Source organism: Impatiens glandulifera, chromosome 5 (assembly GCF_907164915.1).
Source record: "Impatiens glandulifera chromosome 5, dImpGla2.1, whole genome shotgun sequence".
Taxonomy (NCBI): Eukaryota; Viridiplantae; Streptophyta; class Magnoliopsida; order Ericales; family Balsaminaceae; genus Impatiens; species Impatiens glandulifera.
In genome coordinates, this window is record NC_061866.1 from 53,129,165 (window position 1) to 53,155,310 (window position 26,146).

At 31.2% G+C, this 26,146-nt stretch overlaps 1 protein-coding gene, 3 non-coding genes and 2 pseudogenes across 4 annotated transcripts; all 6 read left to right on the forward strand.

The window, feature by feature from the left end:
• The first annotated feature begins 1,489 nt into the window (after positions 1-1,489).
• On the forward strand, positions 1,490-4,180 carry LOC124938091 (cytochrome P450 724B1-like). Its single transcript, XM_047478463.1, has 9 exons — positions 1,490-1,820; positions 1,915-2,233; positions 2,309-2,461; positions 2,560-2,856; positions 3,043-3,129; positions 3,296-3,374; positions 3,460-3,566; positions 3,641-3,762; positions 3,848-4,180. The coding sequence occupies exons 1-9, from the start codon at positions 1,603-1,605 to the stop codon at positions 3,939-3,941; spliced, it is 1,476 nt and encodes a 491-aa protein (XP_047334419.1). The 5' UTR covers positions 1,490-1,602; the 3' UTR covers positions 3,942-4,180.
• An 8,897-nt stretch (positions 4,181-13,077) lies between these two features.
• On the forward strand, positions 13,078-13,178 carry LOC124940798. The gene has a single exon (XR_007099533.1). It is a non-coding gene; the product is annotated as a small nucleolar RNA Z157/R69/R10 (small nucleolar RNA).
• Positions 13,179-13,211: 33 nt separating this feature from the next.
• Positions 13,212-13,298, forward strand: LOC124940813. Its single transcript, XR_007099545.1, has one exon. It is a non-coding gene; the product is annotated as a small nucleolar RNA R11/Z151 (small nucleolar RNA).
• Positions 13,299-13,408: 110 nt separating this feature from the next.
• On the forward strand, positions 13,409-13,534 carry LOC124940826. The gene has a single exon (XR_007099556.1). It is a non-coding gene; the product is annotated as a small nucleolar RNA snoR80 (small nucleolar RNA).
• A 1,730-nt stretch (positions 13,535-15,264) lies between these two features.
• LOC124940816 lies at positions 15,265-15,341 on the forward strand (annotated as a pseudogene).
• Positions 15,342-15,455: 114 nt separating this feature from the next.
• LOC124940827 lies at positions 15,456-15,533 on the forward strand (annotated as a pseudogene).
• Positions 15,534-26,146: the final 10,613 nt, after the last annotated feature.

The following is a 26,146-nucleotide window of genomic DNA, read 5'->3' on the forward strand; positions in this document are numbered from 1 at the left end:
TAAACTAAAGATTCATAGGACTGTTTATGAAAAGAGTTTTTTTGGTTTTACTTGAATTTTATCTTAAAAACTCTTGTTTGGTAAAAATTAAAAAAAAATTGGTTTTTAAAATTTGAAGACTAATTTACCTTTTGACTTTAGAGTATATGGTGTAGGTGAGAGAATGATGGTTTAGAGAAAGAATATAAAATTATAGGCCTGGTTCTCTTTGAGTTATTTGAAAAACCCAAACAAAATAAATTTTCCAATCAATCACTTCTCAACAATCACATCATTCATTTTATTAATCAAAATACTAAAATACCATCTATTTTAAATTATTATTTTTTATTTTATTTATATATATAAATACCTTTAAGTCATTTTACCAAAAATAATCATCACTTTCTCAAAATCATCACCAATCATTATTATTTTCTTCCTCTAGGTTTTTTAAAAAACCTCAATCCGAACAAGCCCATAAAGTAGTTTTGATATTTAAATGATAAAATTATTTGATTTAATAGTTGATAAGATATTTGAGTTTTGGGATAAAAGTTAAGGCCTTGTTCGGATTGGGGTTATTTAAATAACTTAGAGAGAGAAAAATATAATAATGATTGATGATTATGAGGAAGTGAGGGTTATTTTTGGTAAAAAAACTTAAAGGGTATTGATTTATATAAATAAAATATAAAATAATAATTTTAAATGGAAGGTATTTTAGTATTTTAGTTAATGAAATGAGTGATGTGATTGATTGAAAAATTGGTTTGGTATAAGTTATTTAAAAAACTTAAAAAGAACGAGGCCTAAGTTTAAAAATCCTTTATCAAACAACTAATAAAATCTACTTAAAACAAACCACGGGAGAGAAATGAGACGGTCAAAGAAAGACAGGAGACGCACGTGAGCATGGTCTGGTCTTGCTGATAAAAAAAATCCTTCTTCCTCCAAATATGAACTCCGATCGATGACGCTTTTACCCCTTACGTCACTTCTCTCCCAACCCCCGTACACTTTCATTCCTCATTATTTATTATTATTTACCCACGTTCAATTTTATTTTATCACAACAGTAAAAAAAAAAAGGATTATTTCAGAGTAATCAATATGTAATTAGTAATTAAGAAATCTTGTTGGATCAGGATTAGAAAACTGACAGCAACAGATCAAAACTATAATCTATCAAGGACTTGTTTGTTTTAAGATATTAAAATATTTTGTGTTAATCATTAGAATATATGATATCAAACAAGGCCTAAAGAAGTGTATCTATCTATCTATCTATGTGAAGATCAGGGTTGGATCTGCACCTCTAGTACTTCATAGAGATACTAGACCCCTAGATCCTAGGCTAGCATTTCCTTGGTGAAGTTCATAATTAATTTTAATTAACCCAAGAATAATAAATATAATAAAAATTAAAGCTTAATAATTCCATTAATCCATCCATCCATCCATTCCCCATTATATATATATATATATGCAGGCCAGTCAGTCTAGGATATGAAGTTTGTACTACTTATGCAATTCTTCTTCTCTTATCTTTAGAGTGAGAAAGAATCCTCCATTAATCATAGTTTAATTTAGAGCTTAGAAAGAAGGTCTAGGAGGAAGAAGATGGCTATGATCTGGTTTGTCGTTATGTTGTTGGTTGGATATCAATTGTGTCGTCTGATAATAAAACATTATCTTCCCATGTTCATCAAATCAGCTGACGGTTTGTATGCTCCCCCAAAAGGGTCTTTCGGATGGCCTTTGCTTGGGGAGACCCTGTCTTTTCTAAAGCCTCATCCTTCCAATACAATGGGCTCATTTCTCCTACATCATTGCTCTAAGTACTTACACTTTTATAATTAATTTGTTTTGTTTTGTTTTGTTTGAATTGTTGTTATAAATTATTAATGGTTGTTGTTGTTGTTGTTGTTATAGGTACGGGAAGGTGTTCAAATCACATTTGTTTCTGTCTCCAACAGTGGTGTCATGTGACCAAGAACTGAACAATTTCCTATTGCAAAACGAGGATATTCAGTGCAGCTATCCTAAACCCATTTATGGAATTCTTGGAAACATGTCAATGTTGGTGACAGTTGGGGACATTCATAAGAGGCTTAGAAAAGTCGCATTCTCCCTTGTTCATACTATCAAGTCCAACCCTGAATTCTTGACCGATATTGAAAGGGCTGCTCTAAGAACACTTGATTCATGGAAAGACAGAAAGACACTACTCTTCTGCAAAGAATCCAGACAGGTATTATAAATTTTGTGATAAGATTTTTTAATCTATAATTATGTTTGTTCTTAATATTTGGGTTTTGTTTTGCAGTTTACATTCAATGTAATAGTGAAGCAAGTGTTGGGTTTAACACCAGATGAGCCAGAGACTGTCAATATTCTAAAGGATTTTCTCACTTTCATGAAAGGCTTGATATCTTTGCCACTCTACATTCCTGGGACTTCATATGCCAAGGCTGTAAAGGTATTTTTATTTTATTTTTGGAAAATAGCTGGCATGTGATGCATGCAGCTTTAGATTGATTGATGATGATGATGGATAGATTCTGATGCTTTTTACAGGCTAGAATTAGAATATCTTGCAAAGTGAAATCAATCATAGAGGAAAGAAAGAGGATGAGATCAAGTTCATCATCATCATCAAGAAATGGTGGGTTGAAGGAGGAGGAAGAGGAATCTATGGTGAAAAGTAATGGTGACTTCCTAGAGATCCTTCTTGGAGTTGACACTTTATCTGAAGATGAAAAAGTTAGCTTTGTTCTTGATTCTCTATTAGGAGGATATGAGACCACCTCTGTCTTGTTGGCCATGGTTGTCTATTTCCTCTCCAAAAACCCCTCTTCACTTCACCAACTCAAGGTACAACAAATTCTTAATAAAAACAATCAGATTAACAAATGTTTTACATGCATGGATGGGTAGATCATGATCCATCTTAATTCAGAAGAGTACTGCATGCACTTAAAAATATCAGAAGAAAGTACAAACCCATTATCAGTAATGATTATAAATTTATAATCACAATGATTATTAATTTGCGTACAGGAGGAGCATGAAAGCATAAGAAGCAAGAAGAAGGAAGATGATTTGCTGAACTGGGATGATTTCAAAAGAATGGATTTCACTCAAAAAGTAACTAAACACTCTTTTTGACAATATTTCAAACCTTTTTTATATGCTTTTGTAGCCGTGGGGGTGGCAATCATGATGACTAAACAAACAAAAGCAAAGCTTATATATATTTATATATAACTATATAACTTGTGGGGTTTTTCTTCTTCTTTCTCTTTGTTTGTAGGTCATCAATGAGACTCTAAGATTAGGAAATGTTGTTAAATTTGTCCACAGAAAGGCTCTCAAAGACATCAAATATAAAGGTTTCATATTCTTTTTCTTCTTTTTTATAATAAAATAAAAAAAAGTAGAAATTCATACTGTTGTTTTTGTTTTGATTGATTGCAGGTTACTTGATTCCAGCAGGCTGGAAAGTTCTACCTGTTCTGAGTGCAGTTCACTTGGATCCATCAATCCACATAAACGCCCTTGAATTTCACCCATGGAGATGGGAGGTAATTGATTGTAAACTATATATAATTGTGAACTACATATAAAAGAATTTAAAATTTAGTTCTGAAAAATTCAGAACCAAGATCAAACAAGCAAGAAATTCATTCCTTTTGGTGGAGGTTCGAGATGTTGCCCGGGATCTGATCTGGGTAGAGTGGAGGTTGCCTTCTTTCTCCACCATCTCATCCGCAAGTTCAGGTTTGTATCATTTCTCGGTAATTCGAACATATAATAATAATAAGAAGAAGAAGTGAGAAGTTGAATGAATTGATCTTGGTTTCAGGTGGAAAGTTGAAGATGGAGTGAAACCATTGGCATTCCCATATGTGGATTTTGAAAAAGGCATGACAATGACTGTGGAGCAATGCTCCATTTGAACCAAACAGAGTTGCTAGCTTGACTTGATCTGCCTGTCCAAGCTGCATAAATCTCTGTTCCCCTCTTTTACAAAAGAGCTTTTGTAATTGCAATAAATTTCTTTTTCCTCTGCAATTATAATAATGCAACCAAACAAGGCCTAACTATAAGTATAGGACTCCTTACGTACTGTTGTTTTCCATCTGACCATGTTAATTTCCCAAACATAATAATAATAATAACAGTCTTTGCTTGCAGTGATCATCTCTAGCTTTTGCTTTCAATGTAACCTTAAAACTTCTCATTTCTCCAACCTTGGTGAATTTCAACATTTCTGGCTTGACAATTGAAACTAAAACACTACCCCGGTATTCAACTAAAGCCTTGTAGGTTCACTGTCATGGAGCCATGAAGGCTCGGCACAGTAATCTAGGGATAGTTGAAATTCATCAGTTTAATAGGCTTGGAACAAGCATATGGGCTACTATTGGAAATTGTTTGTATTTTTGTTTGATTGTAGTTGAGTGCACATAGGAATTTTAGGTAATTTTTTATAGACAAGTCAGTAAACCAAACCTGGATCCATGGCCAGGTTTGGCTGCATGTTCCCTGTTCTATGAGATGAAGTTGTAATAGCCTCGTTTATGTTGTCCTGTACTCTTTGTAGTGGGGTTCATATCTCTTACTAGTGGTCATTCCCAAATAGCAGCAGGGCTCCAGGTAGGATGAAGGATCTTCAGAAGGCCAACCAAACCAGAAATGTGAGGGCAGATATTGAAGTGCCCGAAACTGAATTGAACACAAGTGTTGGTTTGTTGGTCCATGTGCTTGAGTATAGGCAGCTATCACACTTACTCCTGGTGCAGTGATATCAGGCTGAAGGATGAACATTCACGAGTAATGTTTAGAAAATGGTCAGTTGTTCTTTCCATATTAGTAAAAGATAAATGAGTAAACCTTTAGGATTTCTGGGGTAAAGGTGTTAGGACTTAGGACCCTTGGATGAGAATGCGACCATGAATGGAGCGGTTTTGTGGCTAATTTAGTAATAGGGGGAGCGAGATTTTCTTGTTAGGTATCATAGAAGCTTAATGAGGATCTACTTGGAAACACTTCTCTATATCACAGAAAAACATAAGCTTATTAGATTATGAAACAATTAAGGTCCTTACTTGACTTTTAGTTACTAATAAGAAATCATCAATTTTTTGAGAAATAAATACTTTGCAGGATGACTTCAAAGGATGAGGGAAATTCACCTGTGATAATATATATATTTTTGAAATGGTTATGAAAGCTTGAACAAACGATTTGGGTCAGCTAAACTAGCCTTCCACTAGTGATAGTGATAATATATTAAATTTAAAATAGAGGTTTGTTATATTAGCAAGTGTAGAATAATGAGGTCTGCAGATCAAAATGTTTGCAATGAATCCTTCTGAATGTAAATTGTAATGACCTAATAATTCTAGCTAGCTATGGACCAGGTTGGCACATGAAATTAATGGTTACTCATGACAAGTGGACGGTCTATTCTTAATAGGCTTTTTTTGAAAAATGGGTAATTCATAATAATTTAGGGAAAAGAAATCAAGATATTAAGATATAGTAGGGTGTAACGCCCTAATTTCCTAAATTCGATCATAAATGCGGAACCGCTAGGATGCCTTTTTAACATGACCATTGAAAAGGGTGCTATAGAATACGGTCTTTCACTACATGTTCCTACAAAACTACCGTCGTACCGTCTCGATCCCTCCTTCCACACGCTTCTCCTGCACCTTTTACCCAGAAATCGTAGTAAGGACTTTGCCGGGTGTGATGTGAAGGAAGACATTGAATTGAGAGAGGCAATATTTATATTCTTTCTGAAGCCGTTGTAATCGGCCAAGAGGCTAGCTAGCGTCCCACCTTCCTGTCGTCTTGACTGGTCTGCTCCACTCCAAGTCTCCTTTCACCTGTCATTTAAAAACCGTGGTTGGGTACCTACACCACACAAGTGTAGTGTACCGATAGACCCAGCAAACATTTAAAATAGTACATAAAAGACATTTATACTACATTGCATCCATGAGAGATTTTAAGGGTATATCACCATTAGCGAAGGTACAATTACATCTTGAGCACATGTTTCGACCCTAGACATTCAGAGCTGATCCTGAATGTGAGGAATCTGTAACCTTTTGAGCACATGATTTGGAAGGGCACTCTTCGGAGTCCATCTCTAGAGTCCACAACCTGTTTGGACACATGTCTGTGTGGGTAGATCTTCTATGAGCTCATCTCTAAAAGTCAGTCCCATATCATACAACCAGTACTGTGTAATCAGACTACCATAGCTCATCTTGGTAGTACTCCTCCCGTATTCGTCAATTCCTTCATCATTATCACTTTGATTCTATGGCCCTTCTATAAAATCATTCTTTTTTAAAACCATGAACATATAATGAAAACATGCTTTGAAAATATTATGCATCGTTTATATAAAATACATGAATAAATAGCATTGTGTGGGTTTATAAAACAATTAAGAAAGAGTACTTGCCTGATAAATCCTTCATCTGCAGGATTATCGGTCGGACCACTCGGTTCTGGGTTCCATCATCCACGGTCCTAGATCTTTGTCAAGACCGAGGACTCTCGATCATGAAAAATGTATTTTTAGGATATTACAGTAGGTCTATTTGTTATCATTATTATAACAAAGAAGACAACCTTCATATACTTTATAACTATGCATATGCAGGTTAGTTCAAATCACACTCTTTTTTCTAGTGGATGTGTTTGATTGAGTAGTTAATGTGGCGGTAACATAGTAGTTAATGTGGCGTTTAACTCTCCTCTAACAAACAAACGCCCCCACAAAATATTAGAAGTTTATCAAGTGATCAAATATAGGATCATGTTATGGCTACTTAATTTAAATAGTTTTATGAAACAATTTGCCTTTTGTAGCTAACTATTAGCATTGTGTTTATGTGCAATGTCTTCACTCTTGTGGTTCGATATTCGAACCCTAAGTAAATAAAAAATTGGAATTGATGAATGATTTCAATTCTTACCTGTGTCAAGGTTGCCGCCTATGATGTTGTGTCTTCACCAAATCTTGCTTGAGAATTTTAACAAACACTTGGTGGTCAAGGTATCTTTCTCTTCCAAATCCAGTACACATAATAATAAGAATTAGAATTGCTCAATCCAATTGAAAATTAAGAAATGAAAAGATATGAATATGTCAGCATTACATAAATAAACAAAATGATCAAGTATTTATTCGAGATTGTAAGTATGTGAAGCAAACCTTTACCACCCTCGAGGAGATGATCAGTTGTAATGGCGTATAATAATAGGTTAACATTCTGAGATTCTATGAGAAAACAGATTAATTGACATCCAACCAGATCAAATGAATCACAAGCAACAAAAACAGTTAGACGATAACCTAGGACCACTAGTTACTCATTTTGTGTCAAAGAGTAGCGTCGATCATTTAAGGTTCCCCAATTCTTTTATATATATTCTCTCTCAATTACAAAATAATTGTTTTGTTTACAATGATTTTATTATATTTGAAATGTAATTGTTCGGAATGGTACGGGATAGTATTTTTATTCCCTTTTAAATTTTACTATCTTTTCATCCCAAAACTACTAAACACAAAAGTATATATATTTAAAAAATTTGAATTTACTAAATGCCAGTAATTTAAAATTTTAATATATTAAAAATATATTTTATATCATTTTATCATGTTTTAAAGAATAAGATATAAACGTTGCAGAAATTCTTCGGTTATAAAAGTATATATGTTTATTTATATTTTATAAGAATTTTGAGTTTACTCACTACCAGTAACTTAAAATTACAATATGTATCATATAAAAATATATTTTATATCATTTTATCATGTTTTAAATAATAAGACATAACGATGCAGAAATTCTTCGAAAAAGATTGTAGTATAAAAATATATTCAAAATAGAAGGATAGTCTCTCATAGTTGTAGTTAGATTCAGGGCCCCAGGAAAATGTCGATAATTTTTGTTGTCCTAAGTCTAGTTTAAAATTTTGAAAAAAAATGTTTTTGGTGAGATTTTAATCTATAACCAAATAAAAACTCTTATATTTAAAATTTATTCTTATTCCAATTCTGATTCCCCTCAACAAACACACCCAAAAAATTTATTTGTCCCCAATTTTTCGTCTCAACCACCTTCAAGGGAGACACACGCCTCTTACTTGGAATGAACAAGTGAAGACCATGTGATATGTAGTTGTCGCTTGATCCGTCACTTTTAGCAGCAGTAAATACTCCCTCATCTATGGGTACATTCTCGGGACAACTCGGATTGTTCGTTGCTAAGCTAGAGATTATTCTGTCAGTATTTTGTAATGCCACAAAATGCTTCATGTAGAGGATCAACTACCACAACATTCAATTCTTTACAACTTTCTATAAAGTTTCCTGTAATTTTTTAACTTCAAGTGAAGAGGTGAAGTGAAGAGGTGAGACCATACGTAGAAGCAGCTCTTCCACCTCTTCTTGTGGTAAAATGATCTCACATTTTGATCTTGATCAGATCAAGATTAAGAGGTGAAAAAGAAGAGGTGGAGTGATTTCTGTATATAGTTTCACATTTTCACCTGAAATTAAAAAATTGCAAAAAAAACTCTTAAAGAAAGTTATAAGGAATTAAATGTTGTGATAATTGATCCTCTACCTAAATATTATAGAATGCTGACTCTCTAGACCAATGAATGAGGGTGTATATATTGCTACTGCTAAGAGTGTGTCTCACTTGAAGGTGGTTGAGACTTGAGACGATAAAATCATGATAAATAATTTTTTTTATGTGTGTTTGTTGAGAAGAGAAATTCTGAAGTTTGTTTATATACTTAAATATAGGAATTGAATTTAGAATTGAAATTCTAATTGAATTATAAACAATTTATTTATTACTAATCAATTTAGATAAGAATTCAAATTCCAATAAAACAGATTATATTAATTTTTCCTTCAGAACTTCCTCTTTCCCCATTTTCCAGCCGTATCATTTTTCCCCAATCTTCTTTCTCTTCTCTTTTCTCTTCTCTTCTGTAAAGATCTCTCAGTGGCGGCGACGATCTCTTAGACGACAACGATCTCTCATTGGTAGTGACAATCTCTCTCATTGGTTCAACATCAAGTACTTTTCATATATCTCTTCAACGTCATTGGAAACACTTTATATTTTTTTTTACAATAAGGTTTTAGTGATATCATATATTTGGAATATGATTGATTTTCTAATCGCTTAGGATCTTTATCTATTTGAAACATTCCCAAATCATATATGATAGTCAAAAATATTTTTAAAAGCTCAAAGAAATCTAGTTTGGAATTTTCAGAGTTATAGAACTCTGAATATGACACTACAAAGATAGATATTTTTTCAAACGAGCTCTAAAAATACATAAATAATATTTTTGAACTTTTGGGAAATTTTAAGAAAATTTAAAAGTGTTTTTGGATGTTTGAATCCTCATTTTGAAGTTGTTCATTAAAATTGGGAAACAAACAAGACCTTAAGTTTATATCATTTTTAAAATTTTAAATTAAAATAATAGGAAAAGAAAGCTCAGGGTCACAATTGAAAGAGAAAGGAGAGTTTGAGGCCTATTTTAATTTCGAATTAAAAATAATTCGAAACGGCAAATACTCATTTAAAAGTCAAAGAAGCCCAAGGGCCTCTTTGCAACTCCCCAAAGAGTTGGGGAAATGGAAATATAACAAAGTTAAAAACAATTCCAGTCTGCCTGTCTCCGGTCAAGACGATTTCCGGCGACGAAGACGACTCCCCTCCCGTTCGTTCGTCGCGCCTGGCGTTCTCCTCCATCTTCTCGCTGTCCAACGCTTCGGTTTGAACGAATCTCGACCTCAAAGGAAAGAGATCGGGATTATTCCCCTGAACTGTAGGATAACCGGTCGTCATCTAGCGTTTTCTCCTCCTCGGAACTGCGAAAGCATCAACAGCGAAGGATCCTATGGAAGATTCGTGCTCTGGAGTTGCACTTATAATCTTGCAATCGAAGAACCAAGCGAAGAACGACTGAACAACACAGTCTATATATGCCTTCTTTCTCTCAGCGAACACAGCTTTAGGGATCTCAACCAGATAAACGTATTCGATTCAATTCAATAGCTAGCCTAACCTAATCCTAATCCAATTCTATAGCTAGCCTAACCTAATCCTAATCCAAATAGCTACCAGCCAAGATTTAACCAACAGAGTATACATACAAAGTTCAATATAAGACAGTTAACGAATTCATCAAAGGACTGTAAACATATTTTCAATAAACGGAATGGCATCGGTGTACAGAACCGATGCCTCAATCAAAATGACTCAAGGAATACATTGGATAAGAATGTTACCTGACTAGCAAAGGGAGGGAGACGAAATGAAAAGAAGAATCAAGCCCGAACGGAGTCACAAGAGTTTCAGCCGACTGTTTTTGTTGTTCTTCTTCTGCTGCAGCTACATTCCTTCGTTTTCGTTTTCGTTTCCTTCTGAGCGACTTCCTTTCTCCTCTTTTAAGTAGTGTGTTTTGATTCTTCCACGCGAAACGCGAGGCTCGGCCTTGAACATGCCCGTGAGCGAATCTTCTGAACTAATTCTTAGCCTAGCAGCAGATCTGCAGGCTTTTGACCGTCCTTCTATTCAGTTATTACAGAATATCTTATATTTATTTAGAAAAAATAAACATAAACTTAATAACATTGCTATCGTATTTAATTAATATTATAATATTTTTATTATAGGATGTAAACAACAATACATTTAAGAATACTCTATACCAAATTAATATTATAATATAAAAATAAATAAATAAAAAGTTATTTATCATACACTGTAAAAATTTGTTATTAATATTTTTTTATATTTTTTTTATATTATAGAATATAAAATATTTTTATTAAAAATTATTAATATAAAAAATAAAAATATTAAATTAAAGATTAAATAGTTTTATATCATACATAACAAATTATTATAAATTATTTTGAATTTTGTTGTGATATTTATTCTATTTTATTTTATTTTTTATTATTTTATAATTAGTAGTGTATTTATTTTTATTTTTCTTAATAATACATTAGAAACATTATAATATATATTCAGTCAATATATTATATTATAAAACAAATATTATAAGTTATAAAATAAATATAATATTAATATATTGTAATTTAATTATATTATATAATACTAAAATGTATAACTAAAATTTAAAAATAATATATATATACTAATTAAATTATAGATTAAAGTAAAACTAGTAACGATAAATTTTAATATTATAATATCTTCTATTTTAATTGGAGATTAAATATACTTTTAAGGAAGAAAAAAAATATTATTTAACTATTATAAATTTAATGTATCAATGTTAAAGTTAAATGTGTCAGTATTATTTAACAAGGTTTTATTTTAATGTATTATTCTATATTATTAAAGTTAAATGTGTCATTATTATATAACCATCTTAAAATTTAATATATCTTAACACTATAATCATAATTGTATTCAATTAATATTATAACATGTTGTATTTTAATTTGAAGTGGTCAACAAACTATAAAAGGAATGTTAATATTATTAAATTATTTATTTTATAAATATATAAAATTATAAAACATATTATATAACTTATATTATGAAAGTTTATTAATAAAGAAATATTAAATTAAATATTAAAAATAGTTTTATATTATATGTAAAATATATTATGTTTCTTTTTTAATACATAATATATTAATATGTAAAGATATATATTACAAAATTTTATTTATTATTAAAAAAAATATTTTTCATTATTATATATAAAAATATAAATTTTGGTATATATATATATTAATTTAAATAATAAATTATAAAATATATTTTTTATAACATCTTTAATTTGTTAAAAAATATTATTAATATAAGAAATTAACCATAAAATATACAGTATTCAAAATAAAAATAAAAAAAAATAAAACCTAATAAAAAGATAAACATTAATTTATTTAAAAAAAAACTAACAATATTTATTTTTAAAAAATGGTTATGCTACAAGTCAAAAAAAAAATTAATTGTTTCTTATTTTTTAACTCTATATATAAAAATGTATATAAAAAAATAATTGTTAGGTAAAAGAAAATTGTCATAAGATTTGTAAATTAAAAATATAATGTTATTGAATAAAAAGTGGATAACTAATGCCTAATAATAAAAAAATGTTTGTTGGGAATAAATGAATAACTGTTTAAATAAACTATTTCTTTACATTTTTTCAAACTTATATAAAAATAATAAATACACATTCACATTAACCAACCACAACAAAATTAAAATATAAACAAAACAATCACATTACAAAGAAAAATTATCATTAGTTAAAGTAACATTAATAATTCTCTTTAAATGAAAGTAACAATTTGAAAGATAAAGTTAATGAGATAAATTATCTTTTAACTTCTCTCACAATTTTAAATTGGTATTTATGCCGACAAAATGACAACAAAGCTCGAGCTTGTCTTTTGAAACGATCTTCATAAATATGTCTAACGGGTTTTTGTCTGTGGATTTTTTTCAGCTTCATCGATTAATGTATATATTTTTTATTTTAAATAAAATAGCCTAAATATAGAGTTGCAATGCCATAATCTAATTTGAACTGGAACTTTATACTTACTTATCTGATACTTAAAACTTTCACAAATTTAGTTTCTCTAAAGCAGCTTGTAACAAAAAAAAAAAAAAAAAGGCCCAAATTTGAGCATAAAATTAGAATTGAACTGTTTTATAATTAATTGAGGATTAAGGGCCGGCCGAAGGACCGTTGAAGAATAGGGCCTCTATTTTTAGTTGAATGGATAAGGGTTCATTGTTCCACGGCGTCTGGAAACCCTAGCAGCAATGAAACGACAGCCTATTTATGCATCGTCTTCCCAATCTTTGTTTTCCAGATACACCAAAGGCTCTAGGTCAATTCTCCCCTAACCTTTTGATTTGATACTTCAATCAATCTCTGTTTTCGATTTTCACTCTTCTTTCTTCAAAGATTGAATTTTTATAGTTTCGATTCTTGACCTGTTTTCTATTTATTTTTTGTATTTGTTTAAGAAAATAGCTATTTGTGGTGATGATAATCAATATGTGGACTAGAGTTTCTGATCTGGGTCTTCTTCCCAGAAACTGAAGACTAACCCTTGGCTGTCTGAGCAATATTAGTTATTCTTGTGAATTTGTTCTTCTTTAAATTTGGGGCTTATGATGAAAAAATCATATATCTTAGCGGATTTCAGTGAGATTTTATTATCAATGATCTGAATGTTACACACACTGAGGCCCTCTCTTTCTTGTATAATTATTATTTGAAAAAATGTGTGCAATGATGAGATTAAGCGCCTTAAGGGGGTGTTTAGGACAGTGGAATAAAGGGACACACTTAGTTGTTGTGTTTCTCCGTGAGGATTAAAATTGGTTCCTCCTGATGTAATGGCTCGGACGCTATATAAGCTTTGGTATATCCTGATTCATGACTTTAATTTTGGTGTCACTCTATCCTGGAAACATTTTGTACATATTTTCTATTATTTCATTTGAGGAGGGTCATGTTTATATCTGAACGCTGCTTTGCTAACAAACCCCACCGCTAGAGGGCATCTCGTAAACGAGATATTGGAGGGGTCATTGGAGGTATACTTTGATGGGAAGAATTGAAGTCAAGACTCAAGACTGGAACAACAAATTGTGCATAAGTGAATAGTTAAATTTTATGGGATTGTCTTTTTTTTTTTTTTTTTTTCTTTAAGATAAAATGTTCTTTAATTCAGATCATAAATACAGCGATTGAGCTGTGAACAACATTGTTCAACCTGTAAAATATATTACTTTTATATCATAATAACTAATAGAGCCCTAAGATGTTATCAATGTTTATTATGTTTTACAATTTATCAATCGGTCAACAAAATTTATTTGTTAAGAGTAAAAAGGATAAAATAAATGCTTAATTTGATTCTAATTGATTAAATCAATTAATCATTGAAATTGGAAGTGATTTGTACTTTCTGCTATGCTATTGTTACAAACTTACAATTAATTGGACCAATACATAAATTGTGTAAATATTTGGCTAAATAATAAAGAAACTTAATTTGAAATAAATTTATTAGTTTAAAAATATATATATATATATTATATATATATATTTATTTATTTTTAAATCAAATAGGCTAAATATAGAATTGCACAATGCCATGATCTCGAACTTTATACCTCCTCATGTAATTATATATTTTTATTAAAAAAATGTGTTTTTCTCTAAAGCAGGCCCGCCAGTAACAAAAAAAAAGGCCCAAATTGAGGCCTAAAATAAAATAGAATTGAACGGATTAAGGGGGTCCGATGAATTAATTGGGCCTTAATTTTTAGTTGAAAGGATAGCTAGCGGCTTCCAGCCTATTTATGCATCGCCTCCCTCCTTTGCTTTTCCATATCCACCAAAGGCTCTAGATCAGTCTATGACTCTATTCTCTCTCTCTCTCTCCTTTCTTCAAAAATTGTTTTTTTTTTAATTTTTTTATTTGCATGTATTGTGTAGTAGTTTTCATCCTTTCTATCCGTTTTGTATTTAAGAAAAATAGCTATATCTGCGTTGATGATGATGATAAATGGTTTAGGGTTTCTGATCTGGGTCTTTTTCCCAGAAACTGAAGACTAACACTTGACTGTCTTAGCAACTAGCTATTTGATTTTCTCCCCAACCTTCTCTTTGATCTTATACTTTTAATTTATGTTTTCGATTTTCTCTCTCCTTTCTTCAAAAATTGATTTTTTTTTTTTTATTTACATGTTTATGTCTAGTAGTTTCCATTCTTGGATCTGTTTTGTATTTAAGAAAAATAGCTATCTGCGTTGATGATGATGATGATGATAAATGGTTTAGGGTTTCTGATCTGGGTCTTTTTCCCAGAAACTGAAGACCAACACTTTCCTGTCTGAGCAACTAGCTATTTGATTTTCTCCTCTACCCTTCTTTCCCTTTGATCTTATACTTTTTTTAACTTCTGTTTTCGGTTTTCTCTCTCCTCTCTCCAAAGAATAAATATTTTATTTGCATGTATTGTGCAGTAGTATCCATTCTTTCTATCCGTTTTGTATTTAAGAAAAATAGCTATCTGCGATGATGATGATAAATGGTTTAGGGTTTCTGATCTGGGTTTCTTCCCGGAAACTGAAGACCAACACTTGCATGTCTGAGCTATATTAGTTATTCTTGTGAATTTGTTCATTTTTAAATTTGGGGCATAATTATGATGAAAAAATCATATATCTTAGCGGATATCAGTGAGATTTTATTATCAATGATCTGAATGTTACACACACAGACAGTGGAATAATGGGACACACTTACATGTCGTGTCTCTCCGTGATTCATATAACAAAACCACTTCTCCACCCTGAGCATACATTAAAAGAATTTATTTATGAAATGCGTCCAATACCAATTCTGGAGGATTAAAATTGGTTCCTCTTGATGTAATGGCTCGGACGCTAAATAAGATTTTATTTAAAAAATTAAAATTTCAAATTCATTTCGCAAATAATGTTTCATTATTCTAATTCATTTTAATCATCCAAATTAAACTCATGATCATAAATAAATATCTAAATTATCCCAAACATTTGTATTGTATTAACAAAAAAAAAACATTTTTTATGCTAAAATTTATTTCATATAATTTATATATAAAATTATATATATTTATTAACTTAATAATTAATATTATTATATATAAATCTATATTTAAATAATTATTAATTTAAATGAAAAATAAATTTTTATTATTGCTTAAAACATAACTATATTAAGAAAAAATTACGTTTCCTTATTTCATAAATTTAGTCCAAATAAAAGGAAATTAGATAACTTATTATTATTGAAAATATTCACTCCATAATGTTTTCAATATAATAGTACTCTTTTATTTTTGTTATCAAAAAAACATAAACTTAAACATGGTTATATTTTAATATTAAACATTCATTTTCTTTTTTTCCCCTCTTTTATGTGTCTAAACGTTTTTTTTTATAAATCAATAAAATATGATAATTATATATTTGTTTCAATTTATTAATAAATAATTTAAAAGTATGATTACGAATCTATACGGTGCTTGTGAAGGTAATTGATTGTGTAAACTAAATGTACAAAGAATTTAAAATTTTGTTCTGAAAAAATTCAGAACCAAGATCAAACAAGCAAGAAATTCATTCCTTTTGGTGGAGGTTCGAGATGCTGCAGGTTTGTATTTTTTTCGGTAATTCAAACATATAATAATTAGAAGAATTGATAAATTGAATGAATTGATCTTGGTTTCAGGTGGAAAGTGAAATCATTGGCATTGTGGATTTTAAAAATGTTCTGATTGTGCAATTATATTTAGGGTGGTTTTAAATTAACTATTATAATCTTCATTAAAATTTTGTCTTTTATATGAAAGATAAAAAATAAAAAATTGTAACATTTTAAACTTTAAACCAACAAAACATCGTTTATATGAAAAAATAAATTGTTTAGACAATTTTCTTTAAATCTCATTTTAATTTAATAAAAATAAAAATAAACATCTTAAATAATATCTTTATTTTTTTTTAAGTAGGCCTTCAAAATTTGAACTTAAATTTCATTTAAGAATTTAAATTTAAATATTAAATTTAATAATATATATATATATTAAAAAAAAGAGAAAATGAATAAAATTAAGAACAAAAGTAAAACATAAATATAGGCTGTCAGTCAAAGCATTGCTTCGTCTTCTTCCCCTTGTTTTCTCTATCTAATGGAATTATATCAACAAAAACTACTAGTTAGTTAGTTAGTTAAATTATAGGCAGTCTTCTTGCGTCTGTTAAGATATATATATATTTTAAATAGGATGAGCTTGGGTTGGCTTAAGCCCACCTCAGCCGGATTCTTCCCTGCTGATTCTATTGGACTTTTATCGTTTTTTAGGCTCATTAGAAACGTTGAAGATTGACATGTTCCCTTACAATAATAAAAAATTACAAAATTATACCTATTCTTCTGAATATTCTGATTTGCTGAATTCAAATTTTGCATCAACGCAGAAATATGTGAATTATAAAAAAAAACTTTTTTGTTTTTCAAGTAAATCAATTTTTAAATAAACTCTTCGTAATTAATCAAGAATTAATATCTATTTCTATTATTCACAAATTCTCCCAACTCTTGAAACGGATTCAAATGCGAAAGTGTTTGTCGGATTTGAAGTTTTAAACAACCGAATGCACAAGACATTCTACGTCACACATTCTTTCACAACCGAAAGGATATCCTCTAAATATTTTGAATCAAATACAATTTACTGAGTTGGCTAACTCTCTGTTAAACAAAACAATCTCTGTTTACAATATTCTGTTAGACAGTAATTAAATTTCTCTCTTGAACTTGAAGAACGTAAGAAATTAGTAAGTGTAAAGTAATTCAGGTAACCGAGAGATTCATATATATTTATATTAGCTAGTACTACTAAAAAAAGTGCGTGCTCCTCTCAACTTGACTCAACTTGGGCTTAATCAAGTGATCCTCTCCAATTCAACTTGGGCAGCTGAACTATCCGAATTGAATCTTAATCTCAAGAAATTCAAACTGTGTATCCAACTGTGTATATCGATTAATTTGAAACTGATTTCTATTTTTTTATAATTTAAGATTAGTATATGTATATGTGATTTATAATTGTTTATACTTTTATTTTTTATATTTAATCAATTTTAATTTATGTAGTAGTCAATTTACAAGGTTCTAACTTAGAACATTTATTAACAAATGTTCTTAATTTATATATGATTATTAATTTTATTAATACATGTTTGTTAATTTCATTTTGAAAAGAAACTATATATCATTTTATAAATATTGAAATTAAGATCGTAATATTAAAATATTGCAACTATCAGAATAGTTAGAAAGTAGGATACAGAAATTCAAAATTGTATTTTCTATTTTAAAATTACTAATTTCATAGTAATTAAACTAGTATTATTAATAACATCCTCTAGCTTATTGACGGAAATGTATCTATAGGTATCTAATTTTATATTTTAATATTATTTATTATTATTTTTAAATATTATAGATATATAATATTTTAATATTAAATTAATAAAATTAATTTAGTTTAGTCGATTAATTAATTTAGTTTTTATAAGATTAGTGATTATAATAAAGTAGTTTTAGATGCATAAATTTCTTCAATATGTTACATAATATTATATTAGCTATTTGAAAGTTTAATAATTATTTTCAGGTTTTGGGATTTTTTCATTAATTTCAATTTCTCCAACAAAAATAGTTTAAGTGATAAGATCATATTTAAAAAATTAAAAATTTCAAATTCATTTCTCAAATAATGTTTAATGATTCTAATTCATTTTAATCACCCAAATTAAACTCAGGATCATAAATAAATATTTAAATTATGCCAAACATTTGTATTGTATTAACAAAAAAACATTTTTTATGCTAAAATTTATTACATATATTTTATATATAAAATTATAAATATTAATAACTTAAAAATTAATATTAGATATATAAATCTATATTAAAATAATTATTAATTTGAATGATAAATAAATATATTTTTATTACAGCATAAAACATAACTATACAAATAAAAATGTATTTATGTTCATAGGTAGAAATTAATAACCTAGAGAAAATTATGTTTCTTTCTTTCACAAAAATGAAGGATGGGGTGGGAATTTAAGTGAGGAAATTGAGAGAACGATATGTCATTATATTACTGATTAGAAAAAAAATAAGGGGTGAGGAAAAAGAGAAATTTTATTATTTTTTCAGTGAATCGGATTGCGCTACGGTTAAGGGTGTTCAACCGACCGATTAACCGATTAAACGATTCCGGTTAAGACCGATTTTGCCTTTTATTTAATAAATCGGTTAACCGGCCGTTAATAGTATCAGTTTTATCGATTTTGGTTCTACCGATTTTGGTCGGTTCCGGTCGGTTAACCGGGTTTAACCAAGAACCGATAATATTTGGCACATAATTTGTTCAAGTTCTCGACCATATTATATTTATCTTTTTATTAACTTGACGAGGAGGAAAGAAAATATCAAGTTCACCGTCGTCTGCAACTAGAAGACTGGAAGCTCACGATCAACCACCGCGACCAAAGCACATCGGAGTAATTACTTCTCTTCTCTCCTCTCTTTTCGATCACTTAGCTTCAGTTATCAAAGCACGATCGATAACTTTAATTACTTATCTTCTCTCGTCTCCTCTCTTTTCCGATCTGTCAGTTTTAGTTACCGATCACTAATGTTTGAAGAATTGCATTATGTTTCTTTCATACTTGTAATAGGAATTTCAGAAAGTAATAGGAAATTTATTCACTGTAAATTCTTTGTCATATAAGTTTCGATTTACAGATTTTGCTCGACATCAGAAAATAGAGCATGGAAACATTGCCGATCACTAATGTTTGAAGAATTGCATTATGTTTCTTCTTCTTCATACTTGTAATAGGAATTTCAGAAAGTAATAGAAATTTTATTCACTGTAAATTTTTTCTGTCATATAAGCTTCGATTTATAGATTTTGCTCGACATCAGAAAATAGAGCATGGAAACATTGAGTTTACCGTCTATCTGCAACGTATAAGTAATATGTGCAAGATATTAGGGCTGCCTTCTGAACTATAACATTTGTGTTAACATTGAGTTTACCGTCTATCTGAGTTATTAAAACAACTGCAGTGTCTTATGTTTGTTTACTTATTAGGTTGCAATTTCTACAGCTCAATGGATATGGATGCCGAATCTTCTGCAGCAGATGGTTTCACCTCTACGCCAGAGGTTCGAAAAATGCAAGAAGCTCTACGGGAGAGCTTAAAAGAATTGATGGCTGTGGTTGTGGATCCCCTTCCTGAAGCATTACGGGATTCGGAAAGAATAGTCGCTAGTTCGGCAATGGCTGTCACAATTGATCCCCTGCTCGAAGCTTTACGGAATTCTGAAATAATAATCTTTAGTTCGGCAGTAGTGAACAATCCCAATCCTAGTATGCCTCTACCCATGAAGAAGATGGTCTTAAATGTGGAGGGCAAACGAAAAAACCCTTACAGAAGGTGGAGCAATGCAGAAGAAGACGCTATTAAGGCATGTGTTAAAATATATGGAAAAGATAACTGAAAGCTTATCCTGGAGTCCTATAAGGACATTTTTATCAATAGGACATACGTAAATCTAAAAGACAAATGGAGAAATTTGTCAAGAGATCCCCATCCCCGTAAATAGGGGTGGCCAAACCTACGGATCGGATACGATCCGGTATTTCGGATCGGATATCCACTTTTATTTTTTTCAAAAATTGCGATCCGTATTCGATCCGGTATCCGACCACTATCCGATCCGAAAATACCGGATCGGATCGAATCGGTCAGCCAGATACCCGCTGATCCAATTTTTTTCATATTTTGATTTTTTTCACATGCTAAAAAATTAAAATTGTTCTATTAAAGATTTCAATTATGAATAATGACGATTTGAGAACAAATCTAAAAAGAAATGAGAAGAAAAACAAATGAAAAAGACATATTTTTGTTTGGGTTTGTAAAGGAAAATGGGAGAAAACATAAGGAAAAGTGATATTTTGTATTTTTGTTTGGGTTTGTAAAGAGAAGAAAGGAAGAGATATATTTTTGTTTAGTTTGTAATTGTTTAATAATATTTTTATTTGGGTTTGTAAAGAGAAACATGAAGGAAAATATAGGAAGAGAGATATTTTTGGTTGGATTTGTATTTATTTAATTATATTTTTGTTTGGGTTTGTTTATTTAATAAATTTTAAAAATGACTGGATCGGCTTCGGATATCCGAAATCTTTTTTGCCCGATCTGTATCCGATCCGGAAATCCGGTAAAAATATCGGATCGGATCGATATCCGAATTCGATCCATCGGATACGGATTTTTTCGGATCGGATCGGTCGGATTAACGGATCGGGTCTTTCAGATCGTATTTTTTGGCCACCCCTACCCGTAAGGTAGTTTCTTTCTTTAACTTTTTTCAAATGGTTGTCATGTTTCATAGCTAATCCTAACACCTGACTATTACTATCATAAATGTAGTTTTACTCATCAAAAAATTTTGAAAAAATATCTTCCAAGGATGAGGGCAAATCCTATATGGAGAAACTTGATGAGGTATCTATACTATAACCTTCATCTGTCATTTGCACTCAAATTGCAAAACTATCTGTCAAAAGACCTTAATTATATTTTGTCTATCTCCAAAGAATACAACTCTTGGTTGCTACGCATAATTCAGGTTCAAGATTGGTTGTACACTGATGGTGACTAATAAGGTTTAGTTATTTCTCTAATTAATGTGGGTTATGTTTTTCTAATTAAGTTGACCTCTAGCTAGAAAATTAATAAATAAATGAAGATACCATGTTGACATTCCTCAAATTAAGACTTTCTGACTAATAAAATCCATCTAAAATTCAAGAAAGAGGTGATATGACCATTTGTGCAAAACCACACCATATTTCAATTAAAAAATAAATAAAGAGCAGTACATGAAACTGAAATATAACAAGCTTTAAAATGGGTAAGTAATAGAGTACTAATTAATTCGTGTTGCAACCAAGTCTATAACCAATTTTAAAGTTGCTATTGATGTCGAAAAAGGGAGATTTGAGCCGGTTTTCGTGTGGTTGCAGTGCTCGCAACAAAAATAGGGTTTTGAAGTGTGGAAAACCGTGAACTTTGTTTTTACAATATTTGGCACATAATTTGTTCAAGTTATCGATCATATTATGTTTCTCTTTTTATTAACTTGACGAGGAGGAAAAAAAATATCAAGTTCATCGTCGTCTGCAACTAGAAGACTAGAAGCTCACGATCAACCACCGCGACCAAAGCACAATCAGAGTAATTACTTCTCTTCTCTCATCTCTTTTCGATCACTTAGCTTCAGTTATCAAAGCACGATCGGTAACTACTAATTACTTATCTTCTCTCGTCTCCTCTCTTTTCCGATCTGTCAGCTTCAGTTACCAATCACTAATGTTTGAAGAATTGCATTATGTTTCTTTCATACTTGTAATAGAAATTTCAGAAAGTATTAGGAATTTTATTCATTATAAATTCTTTCTATCATATAAGCTTCGATTTACAGATTTTGCTCGACATTAGAAAATAGAGCATGGAAACATTGAGTTTACCGTCTATCTGCAACATATAAGTAATATGTGCAAGATATTAGGGCTGCCTTCTGAACTATAACATTTGTGTTAACATTGAGTTTATCGTCTGTCTGGGTTATTAAAACAACTACGGTGTCTTTTGTTTGTTTACTTACTAGGTTACAATTTCTACAGCTCGATAGATATGGATGTCGAATTTTCTCCAGCAGATGGTTTCACCTCTACGCTAGTGGTTCGAAAAATGCAAGAAGCTCTACAGGAGAACTTAAAAGAATTAATGGCTGTGGTTGTGGATCCCATACCCGAAGCATTACGGGATTCTGAAAGAATAGTCGCTAGTTCGGCAATAGCTGTCGCAGTTGATCCCATACCCGAAGCTTTATGGGATTTTGAAATAATAGTCTTTAGTTCGACAGCAGCGAACAATCCCAATCCCAGTATGCCTCTACCCATTAAGAAGATGGTCTTAAATGTGGAGGACAAACGAAAAAACCCTTACAGAAGGTGGAGCAGTGCAGAAGAAGACGCTCTTAAGGCAGGTGTTGTAAAATATGGAAAAGGTAACTGGAAGCTTATCATGGAGTCCTATAAGGACATTTTTATGAACAGAACATACGTAAATCTAAAACACAAATGGAGAAATTTGTCAAGAGATCCCCATCCCCGTAAGGTAGTTTCTTTCTTTATTTTTTTTCAAATGCTTGTCATGTTTCATAGCTAGTCCTAACACCTGACTATTACTATCACAAATGTAGTTTGACTTATCAAATGAATTTGAAAAAATATATTCCAAGGATGAGGGCAAATCCTATATGGAGAAACTTGATGAGGTATCTAACTAATTTTAAAGTTGCTATTGATGTCGAAAAAGGGAGATTTGAGCCGGTTTCCGTGTGGTTGCAATGCTCGTCGAAATAAGACCCGACATTAATTTCCGGTAGTAGAGTAACAAAAACAGGGTTTTGAAGTTTGGAAAACCGTGAACTTTGTTTTTACAATATTTGACACATAATTTGTACAAGTTCTCGACCATATTATGTTTCTCTTTTTATTAACTTGACGAGGAGGAAAGAAAATATCAAGTTCACCGTCGTCTGCAACTGGAAGACTTGAAGCTCACGATCAACCACCGCGACCAAAGAACAATCGGAGTAATTACTTCTCTTCTCTCCTCTCTTTTCGATCACTTAGCTTTAGTTATCAAAGCACGATCGATAACTATTAATTACTTATCTTCTCTCGTCTCCTCTCTTTTCCGATCTGTCAACTTCAGTTACAAATCACTAATATTTGAAGAATTGCATTCATACTTGTAATAGGAATTTCAGAAAGTAATAGGAATTTTATTCAATTTAAATTATTTCTATCATATAAACTTCGATTTACAGATTTTACTCGACATCAGAAAATAGAGCATGAAAATATTGAGTTTATCGTCTGTCTGCAACATATAAGTAATATGTGCAAGATATTAGGGCTGCCTTCTAAACTATAACAATTGTGTTAATATTGAGTTTACCGTCTGTCTGGGTTATTAAAACAACTACAGTGTCTTTTGTTTGTTTACTTACTAGGTTGTAATTTCTACAGCTCAATGGATATGGATGCCACGATAGAGAGCTTCGAAAAATGCAAGAAGCTCTACAGGAGAGCTTAAAAGAATTGATGGTTGTGGTTGTGGATCCCCTGCCCGAAGCATTACGGGATTCAGAAAGAATAGTCGCTAGTTCGGCAATGGCTGTCGCAGTTGATCCCCTGCCCGAAGCTTTACGGGATTCTGAAACAATAGTCTCTAGTTCGGCAGCAACGAATAATCTCAATCCCAGTATGCCTCTACCCATGAAAAAGATGGTCTTAAATGTGGAGGACAAATAAAAAAACCCTTACAGAAGGTGGAGCAGTGTAGAAGAAGACGCTCTTAAGGTAGGTGTTGAAAAATATGGAAAAGTTTTAAATCTAAAACACAAATTGAGAAATTTGTCAAGAGATCCTCATCCCCGTAAGGTAGTTTCTTTCTTTAATTTTTTTCAAATGTTTGTCATGTTTCATAATTAGTCCTAACACTTGACTATTACTATCATAAATGTAGTTTGACTTATCAAAAGAATTTGAAAAAATATCTTCCAAGGATGAGGGCAAATCCTATATGGAGAAACTTGATGAGGTATCTAACCAATTTTAAAGTTGCTATTGATGTCGAAAAAGGGAGATTTGAGCCGGTTTCCGTGTGATTGCAGTGCTCGTCGAAATAAGACCCGACATTAATTTTCGGTAGTAGAGTAACAAAAACAAGGTTTTGAAGTGTGGAAAACCGTGAACTTTGTTTTTACAATGTTTGGCACATAATTTGTTCAAGTTCTCGACCATATTATGTTTCTCTTTTTATTAACTTGACGAGGAGGAAAGAAATATCAAGTTCACCGTCGTCTGCAACTAGAAGACTGAAAGCTCACGATCAACCACCGCGACCAAAGCACAATCGGAGTAATTACTTCTCTTCTCTCCTCTCCTCTCTTTTCGATCACTTAGCTTCAGTTATCAAAGCACGATCGGTAACTACTAATTACTTGTCTTCTCTTGTCTCCTTTCTTTTCCGATCTGTCAGATTCAGTTATCGATCACTAATGTTTGAAAAATTGCAGTATATTTATTTCATACTTGTAATAGGAATTTCAGAAAGTAATAGGAATTTTATTCACTATAAATTATTTCTGTTATATAAACTTCGATTTACAAATTTTGCTCGACATTAGAAAATAGAGCATGGAAACATTGAGTTTACCGTTTGTCTGCAACATATAAGTAATATGTGCAAGATATTAGGGCTGCCTTCTGAACTATAACATTTGTGTTAACATTGAGTTTACCGTTTGGTTATTAAAACAACTGCAGTGTCTTTTATTTGTTTATTTACTATGTTGCAATTTCTACAACTCAATGGATATGGATGCCGAATCTTCTGCAGCAGATGGTTTCACCTCTACGCCAGAGGTTCGAAAAATGCAAGAAGCTCTACGGGAGAGCTTAAAAAAATTGATGGTTGTGGTTGTGGATCCCCTGCCCGAAGCATTACGAGATTTGGAAAGAATAGTCGCTAGTTCGGCAATGGTTGTCGCAGTTGATCCCCTGTCCGAAGCTTTACGGGATTCTGAAATAATAGTCTCTAGTTCGGCAGTAGCGAACAATCTCAATCCCAGTATGCCTTTACCCATGAAGAAGATGGTCTTAAATGTGGAGGACAAACGAAAAAACCTTTACAGAAGGTGGAGCAGTGCATAAGAAGACGCTCTTAAGGCATGTGTTGAAAAATATGGAAAAGGTAACTTGAAGTTTATCATGGAGTCCTATAAGGACATTTTTATGAATAGAACATACGTAAATCTAAAACACAAATGGAGAAATTTGTTAAGAGATCCCCATCCCCGTAAGGTAGTTTCTTTCTTTAATTTTTTTCAAATGCTTGACATGTTTCATAGCTAATCCTAACAACTGACTATTACTATCATAAATGTAGTTTGACTCATCAGAAGAATTTGAAAAAATATCTACCATGGATGAGGGCAAATCCTACATGGAGAAACTTGATGAGGTATCTAACCAATTTTAAAGTTATTATTGATGTCGAAAAAGGGAGATTTGAGCCGGTTTCCGTGTGGTTGCAGTGCTCGTCGAAATAAGACACGACATTAACTTTCGGTAGTAGAGTAACAAAAACAGGATTTTGAAGTGTGGAAAACCGTGAACTTTGTTTTTATAATATTTGGCACATAATTTGTTCAAGTTCTTGACCATGTTATGTTTATATTTGTATTAACTTGACGAGGAGGAAAGAACATATCAAGTTCACCGCCGTCTGCAATTGGAAGACTGAAAGTTCACGATCAACCACCGCGACCAAAGCACAATCGGAGTAATTACTTCTCTTCTCTCCTC

What these genes read in the sequence shown, in the direction of transcription:
- LOC124938091 (XM_047478463.1), top strand. Translation starts at nt 1,603, where the DNA reads ATGGCTATGATCTGGTTTGTCGTTATGTTGTTGGTTGGATATCAATTG. An exon ending in CTTCACTTCACCAACTCAAG is followed by an intron (nt 2,857 to 3,042) that starts GTACAACAAATT and finishes ATTTGCGTACAG; the next exon opens with GAGGAGCATGAAAGCATAAG. An exon ending in TTCACCCATGGAGATGGGAG is followed by an intron (nt 3,567 to 3,640) that starts GTAATTGATTGT and finishes TGAAAAATTCAG; the next exon opens with AACCAAGATCAAACAAGCAA.